The sequence below is a fragment of the Triticum aestivum genome, chromosome 3A, assembly GCF_018294505.1.
Source record: "Triticum aestivum cultivar Chinese Spring chromosome 3A, IWGSC CS RefSeq v2.1, whole genome shotgun sequence".
NCBI lineage: Eukaryota > Viridiplantae > Streptophyta > Magnoliopsida > Poales > Poaceae > Triticum > Triticum aestivum.
The window spans coordinates 721899344-721906812 of record NC_057800.1 but is presented as its reverse complement, the minus strand read 5'-3'; the positions used below and the strand labels follow the sequence as shown (position 1 = coordinate 721906812).

Genomic DNA, 7469 nt, shown 5'->3' with positions numbered 1-7469 from the left:
TGCGCACTACATATCAAAATTTTGACAAAAAAGTTATGCACACTATATAAAGGTACAGAGGTAGTAGCTAACTTCAGAAGAAGAACACGAGCTGAGGAAAGTGAAACTGGCGACACGAGAAGGGAAAGGTTGAACTAGGTTTTGTTCATTTGTCGTGCCAACATCCACCCGCTCTCCAGCTTATGCTCCCTTCATTCCTAAATATAAGTCTTTGTAAAGATTTCACATGAATCACATATGAATGTATATAGATGCATTTTAGAGTGTAGATCCATTTATTTTGCTCCGTATATAGTCTATAATAAAATCTTACAAAGACTTATATTCAGGAACGGGGAGTATATCACAAGCTAGGAGCCTCGACGAAGTCCACTTTATACTAAAAAAAAAGCAGTCAGTGACTGTTTGGGGATGAATTAAGAACTGGCGCTAATCTAGCGTTGGATCTCCACGAAACGGTATCCTCGCATCTGGGCCGTTGCTTATCTGAAGGCGTTGCGGTGCCTAACTGAAGATGGGCTTGCTTCCCTGACACCGCCGCCGCCGCCGCCGCTGTCCCCGCCCCGCCGCCGCAGAGACACACTCCTCTCTTCCCTACTCGACCGCAGCCACCCGACGTCGCCCATCGACGACGAGACACTAACGCCCTCGTCAGCTGCCGCCGCCGCCGGACTGCAGCCACCCGATGCCCTCCTCTGCCCCCGACGACGCCACCCTACCTCCTTCCTTTCCTTCCTGCTTCCTGGTATGGCGGTGAGCGCGCGGGGATGATGGAGGCCGTCGGCTCCGGTGACGCGACAGTGCAAGGCAGCCGATTTCAAGACATCGGGGAGGGGGACAGAGCCGACCCCATGACGCCGCCAGATCTGTCCCCGCCGATCCCTTCACGGTTGGGGAAGCCCACCTCATCTTTCTCAAGGCTCAAAGGACGTTGGAAATCCTCCACGGTATCTTGTTCTTTGACCCTGGATTAATTACCTTACTGTTACCGTGCCTGCACTCCTTTAAATTGGACGGAACGGAATACCTCGCTTCGTAGATGGGCGAATCACTGTTAATCTTGTTCAATCTGCTATACTGGAGTAGCAATTTATGTTAGTTCTGTTATATAGTTGAGTGTTAGTAATTGTCTCACTGTATATGTATGTAGCCTGTATAATTTTGTAGTGATAAACTAGGCAGTACATTTGTCTTGAGTGTTTGAGAATAGCATAAGTGATGACGGCATAGGGCTCACGGTGGTCTGTGTAGTAACTTTGGACTGTAAAACGTGTGAAAATTGCTGCCTGTTCGTACGGTACTTTGGCATGGACAGTCACTGTGATCCGCTATTATGCATTAAATTAGATATAATCTACATATGGTAGTACAAGGGGTCGTGTGCATTACTCCAAATGGATGTGAGCAGGTGGGTTTGCTTGGGATAAGGTCATAAGACTAGCAAGAATGGACGAGCACGCTTCAAAGATATCGGTTCCTACCCGCTATCACTTATCTGATCCACTTGTCTTGTTATGCAGCATCTATTTTAGTGCTAGTTACATCCGTTTTAGCCACAAGTAATATGGATCGGAGGGATCAGTACACCATGATTCAACATGTGATTTTTTTTTTCTAATGACGCAACTTGAACTCAGCTTATTTCCTATGCGGCTTACTTTCTTTGTCACCTTTGGTCCTTATATTGTTTTCTTGTAAATGGCTGGATATAAGCGGATTGAATGTTTTTCCCTTTAGAACAAACTTGCAGAATAGTATCATGAAAATTCAATGAAATTGATATTCTCTTCAGGTGACAAATTATGGTATGGAAAATGAAGACGTGTTTGTGCCACTTGATCCGCGACTAGTTTGGGTAAAAAACCACAATGTGAACAGAAGGAAGAAGCGGGTGCCGTCATCGTCTGATCTCAAACTACTTTCGCTCAATCGTCTTAAACAGCAGCAAGCTTGTGAGGATAACCGCAAGGTGGCTGTGAAGGATGTAAGTTGGTGGAAGAAGTGGGTGGCAGTGTGGATGGATGTGGTGAGTAGGAAGAAGTGGGTGGCATGTACAGGCATATTCATCATGCTCATGCTTGTCATGGCTGCCATCCCGCATGACGAGGACTACCATGACTTTGCCGACCAACGCACACTTTTCCTTGGTAATTAACCTCTGGTTCACGCTCTCTGTCCCATTATCAGTTTTCCTTTTGAAGAGTAGATTCAGCTAAGTTAAGCTCCATTCAAAATAAATGATTCTGATTATCAACACCGGGTACCTGTGCCCTCTGCATATAGAATAAATCATGAACATTTTTTTTCTGTGCAAGGAAAGTCTGGTGTAAAGTTATATGGTTTAATACTCTTGATAACCACGAATAGCATTTATGCCTTATTTGCAGGGATCCCTAATACGCTGAATGTGATCTCAACAATCCCCCTCTTTTTTGTCGGTCTCGCCGGGCTCATCCTTAACCACTGCAAAAGCTATTTCAGGATATGGTGCAGACTTAATGCTCATGCTAATTTTGGTTCCTGTTTTAACTCGAATTAAGATTTGAAGCACTCTAATGTTTATCCTGCTGGCAGGTCACAGGGGGATCTCTACACACTCTTTGCTACTGTCATTGCTTCTGGCTTTGGTTCATGCTATTACCATCTCAACCCAAAAAATGGCACCCTATTTTTACACAGATTGCCAGTAAGTCTTCCCTAGACCTTCTATGCGGTAGATATAACATTCAGCACCTTCTTGTTCCTACTTTCGTGATATTAATATACTGACGGATTACATAATGGTCTTTTTGTCAAGATGGTGACCGCTTTCACATTTTTTGAGGTCATTTTCGTTATTGAAAATTTGGATGATTGGGCAAGACCAAAGTCCCTTGCATCAACAAGCTACTGGTTATGGGCAGCAGGTTAGTGTTGTTCCTCTCAATATAATGCATGCATTTTCATTATTTCTGTAGGTTGCTATTTGTGATTCACCTCAATTTACTGTGTTTTTTATAGTTAGTTTCCTCACAAGACATGAACTTATTGTAGCTCTTACTGAAAGTGCAATCTAATATGACCTAAGTTATACAATCTGATTTTTTTTTCTGTTCTTCAAAATAATTTCAGGATTGTACATCCTTGCTAGATTAGAAGAGGTTGCGGACAAACGAATTTATAGGTGGACTCTTCAGATTGTTAGTGGGCATACTCTTGGTCATTTATGTGCTTCGATGGTACCTCTTTTTTTGATTCTCATGTTAGCAAAAAAGACAAGGCCAATTGAACTAGAAAGGTATGAACTGATAATTCCATAGACTGCATGATTATCTGTACTTCTAGTTTTTTATGTGTTAAGTGGAATTTGATTCAACTGCGCACACTAGTTTTTACCAAAATTAATCTGGTGAGCATCTGTGCAACAAATTCGCAATGACCGCGTCTTCAACGATGCAACCCCTTCGACCAATTCACTGATTGCGCGAATCAAGGATGAAGCTAAGCTCTGGGCAAGGGCTGGCGCCCGTGGCCTGCGTGCCATCCTCCCACAAACCTGGGATGTCCACTGATTTAGATCGCTGACTGTAACCGCTCCTCTTCAGAGGCTGTAACAAACTCTATCTTTTCAATACAAAGAAACGCAAGTCTTTTGCGTTTTCTCAAAAAAAAAATCTGTCCAACAAATACTTCCCTCCTTCCTTTCCGAATCTTTGTGGTTCATCATTCATTGTAGTTCTGGTAACAATTTCACCACATTAAGGTGGGATTTGCTCATGCAACATGGTTTTTTGTTTGTGTGGTGAAGGGCATGTGCTTCGAGATGGGGAGTGTGACATCCATGATCCACACAATATATTTGAAGCATTTATTGGATATATATTTATTTAACAATCATCGATTTTTTTAACGCCACTGTCTTGCATAATTTTACAACAACAACAAAGCCTTTAGCACCAAACAAGTTGGGGTAGGCTAGAGCTGAAACCCATAAGATCTCGCAACCAAGTCATGGTTCTGGCACATGGATAGCAATTACATGCACCCCTGTCCATGGCTAGTTCTTTGGTGATACATTTTCTTTTGGGTTTCATCTCCATAAGAGTGGCTGAGTTTTGACGTTGGCTCACCAAGTCTTTCATAACCCTCCTCCTTTACCCGGGTTTGGGACCGGCCACTTTCTTGAATAAGTTTGCCATACATTTTTCATTGTGGTTTCGACTATGCCATGTTTCGTTGCTTTCATTTGCTTATACATTTTGTCCATCACCAGAGTTTCCATTGGCCTGTAATTATATTGTGGTTGTTATGTTGACCAAGGTGTTGTAATAATACTCTTATGTATCAACTATTCAACCATATGCAGTACATGTTTTATGTCAAGCGAAGAGTATAATTTTGATTATTGCATGATCTGACAATTTCTCTCATTTCAGACGCATGGCTCCAGTGCATCATCAACTAAAGCTTACTTTCATGGTCTGCTTGTTGGTGCCCAAGTTGATCTGCCTCTGGGTGCCCAAGATACAGGTATGATAATCTGTCGATCCATGTCTGAACAAATAAGAGTCGCCCCACATATCGACCATGTCGCCACTTTGATGAGAGGCCCAACACTATACTCATTTTCACTAACCTCCCACGACAATTGATGCATTTCATGCCATATTATGTGTATTATATTACTCCCTCCGATCCATAGAAAGTGTCGTAGCTTTGAATTAAGACTGAACTAACCTTAATTCAAACTGTGACACTTATTTGGATTGAGGGAGTATTATGTAGGTGATTATACACTGATAACTTTACTTCCATGTGTCTTCTACATCTAGTATGCCTTCTCCATGGTTTATAGTTTACTAAGATGTGGCTCTCTAGCATACGTGTCATTCTTGTTTTGATATTTAATTTTTTCCATAATCTAATCGACTTCTTTCCCACTCATGCAAACTAGGAAGTGCTTTTTCACGTGTGACTTAGGGCTAGTTCTTTTGGGGCTTATGGGTGGCTGCCAAAATAAGCTGCCCCATACCCAGCTTACTGACCATGTTGTTCTTTGAATCAGGTTAGTGTCAACATTTGCGAAGTCGGCATTTTGATGTGGGAGTTTGGTGCTCGTTCTGTTAATCAGGCAAAGATCTCTGACCAGCGAGCAGTGTTAGAAACCCCAATTCGTGCTTGGGAGATGGTGTCGCGAATTCATGGCCTTTGGGGGATGGACATTTACAAGAATAAGGTGCATCAGTTTTTACAGGGTGTGCGGCCGGATGAGTCTTTTTTTGGATTATGGGGCACGCCGGGTGTTGGCAAGACGCGACTTCTTTCACTCATTGCTGCTAGCTATGCCGATTCATTCCGTCACATATTATTTCTTGATGGTGGCAGTAGCGTGATAGTTATGCAACATCATCTTGCTTCTTTCTTGAAATTGGATTGGGAGATGATGTCGTCGTTACAGGAGCATTGCCGAGCTAAGATCATCACTGACATTCTAGTGCAAGACAGTTTTTTGCTTCTATTAGACAACGTGCATGATAGACCCTACCCAGACTTGGTAGCTATTGGTTTACCGATTCCTCTTGGGTGTCATCAGAAGGTTGTTCTTACATCGAGGAACCAGAGGATGTGTGAACGCATGGGATGCCCGATATCAAACATTGTGCAGATGAAGTGCCTCGGGAACGAAGATGCTTGGAGACTTTTCAAGTACCATGCGGGAGTCAAAATCACAGAAGCTGATGCTGAAATTTATGATTATGCAAAACAGGTGTATTTCTGTAGAATATTTTATAGCTACACTTCTAATCATTGTTGGTGCACTAATTTGTAATTTACTTGGTACTAGATGGTTTCTTCATGTCGTGGGTTACCTAGAGCCATATGTGCCATTGGCAAAGGTGTTGCTCGAGTGACTTGTGGTGGTAAGAATCTAGTTGCTTGGCAGTTCGCCTACAAGCAAAGCATGGGCAGAAATCTACATCCTGAGCAAATGGAAGAACTAGCGTTTGTTCTGGTTTAGGTAAGTGAAAACTGTGAAGTTGTGATAGCTGATGGTACATGCATGATGCTCAAGAAATGCCCCTGGCAAAACCATATGTATAATTCTCATTCCAAGGCTTGCATAAATTCCAAATGGATGCCTTCTTCATATTGGTGAAGGAATCTTCCCTTGCTGTAAATCATTCCAGAGTTTGCTTAGCATTAGAGTTTTGGAAACCGTTGGGATTCATGTCCCTGACAGCTCTTCATATGCATATTTTCATTTCCTGCTCAAACTCCAGGTTTGCCTCACCTGGGTACCGTGTCCAATGGATAAACTTGCACGGGGGATTTCCTTTTTAGAGCTTCAGGAGTTGCATTTGGTACCAGCTTTCTTTGTTGATATTTTCTTCTTGAGGACAATTCAAGGGATTAGATGTAATAAAACACTGAGAGAACACATAACTGAATAATCTGTGCTAGGCATAGCTGTAACTTTAGCTGCACCAGTATTGGCAGGATATGAAGTTGCATGATCAGTAGCCTGCCTCTCTAAGTCTTGCATCTGAGTCCAGCGGATAGACTTTGATGGAAGATTTACTCGCACAAGTTGTAGTATTAGGCGGCACATTGAATATGGCTGAGTGTAAAAAGGAGTAGATAGCACAAGCCCTAGGATTTGTGTGACATTTGCACAGCAATGAAATGGGAATCAAGTGCCTTGCGCACAAGTGCATGTAATTACTATTTACTCCCTTTGTAAACTAATATAAGATCTTTTAGAAAACTAAAGAGTGATCTAAAAGATAGGCCTAGCCTCTGCTTTAGCTTTGCAGTTGATTTCACTCTGGTAGTGCACATTTTCCCCAATGTCTCTTTTATGCCTGCTCATGTGAAGGACCGCTGCTCTGGTTGGACTTCATTTCTTGTTGGTGTCACAATCAGGAGTTGAAGAGTCCAAATGGCGGCAATTTGATGCTTACTTGTGAATATGTTGTGATGTGTTTGAGGATACAATAATAATAATAATAATACTTTCTAGTATGTGTTTTCTTGACTTGTCAGTCTTCTGATGTGTAAACAGAGAGCAAAACACCTTGATGCTGCCATGCGAATGCAAGAGAAGAACAGACTTTTTGTGGATGCTAAATTCTGTGTTTGTCTGCAGTCTGTCTCATTCTGTCATTCGTCTTAGAGCATCTCCAACAGCCGCGCAATGCGCCACGCGCAAAAAAAGCATTTGAGGTGCTCCGTTTGTCTGGTTTGGCGCGGCCGGCAACGGTGGCTCCAGCAGACGCGTCAAAATTGAGCGGGCGCGTAGCTCCAGCGGCCGCGCTAAAATGCAGCGCGCGCTAAACAGTGCGTACATTTTTTTTTTAATAAAATTCATAGATAGAAGAAACGATACATAGATATTTTACATAGTTCCATAGCATAGATAGATAAAAATTATTTAGATAGTGCAAGGACATAGATAAAAACTACTAGTGCAGCTACAGCCTACTCCCAGT

General features: G+C 42.5%; 1 protein-coding gene across 1 annotated transcript; it reads left to right on the top strand.

The window, feature by feature from the left end:
* Window positions 1-534: 534 nt before the first annotated feature.
* Window positions 535-5998, top strand: LOC123059441 (uncharacterized). The gene is made up of 9 exons (XM_044482018.1): window positions 535-947; window positions 1793-2147; window positions 2388-2487; window positions 2575-2686; window positions 2798-2906; window positions 3112-3277; window positions 4416-4509; window positions 5045-5746; window positions 5825-5998. The coding sequence occupies exons 1-9, from the start codon at window positions 768-770 to the stop codon at window positions 5996-5998; spliced, it is 1992 nt and encodes a 663-aa protein (XP_044337953.1). The 5' UTR covers window positions 535-767.
* Window positions 5999-7469: the final 1471 nt, after the last annotated feature.

Coding starts and splice junctions, on each gene's coding strand:
- LOC123059441 (XM_044482018.1), top strand. CDS start 768: ATGATGGAGGCCGTCGGCTCCGGTGACGCGACAGTGCAAGGCAGCCGA. Junction 3,278..4,415: donor AGGCCAATTGAACTAGAAAG/GTATGAACTGAT, acceptor CTCTCATTTCAG/ACGCATGGCTCCAGTGCATC. Junction 4,510..5,044: donor TCTGGGTGCCCAAGATACAG/GTATGATAATCT, acceptor TCTTTGAATCAG/GTTAGTGTCAACATTTGCGA.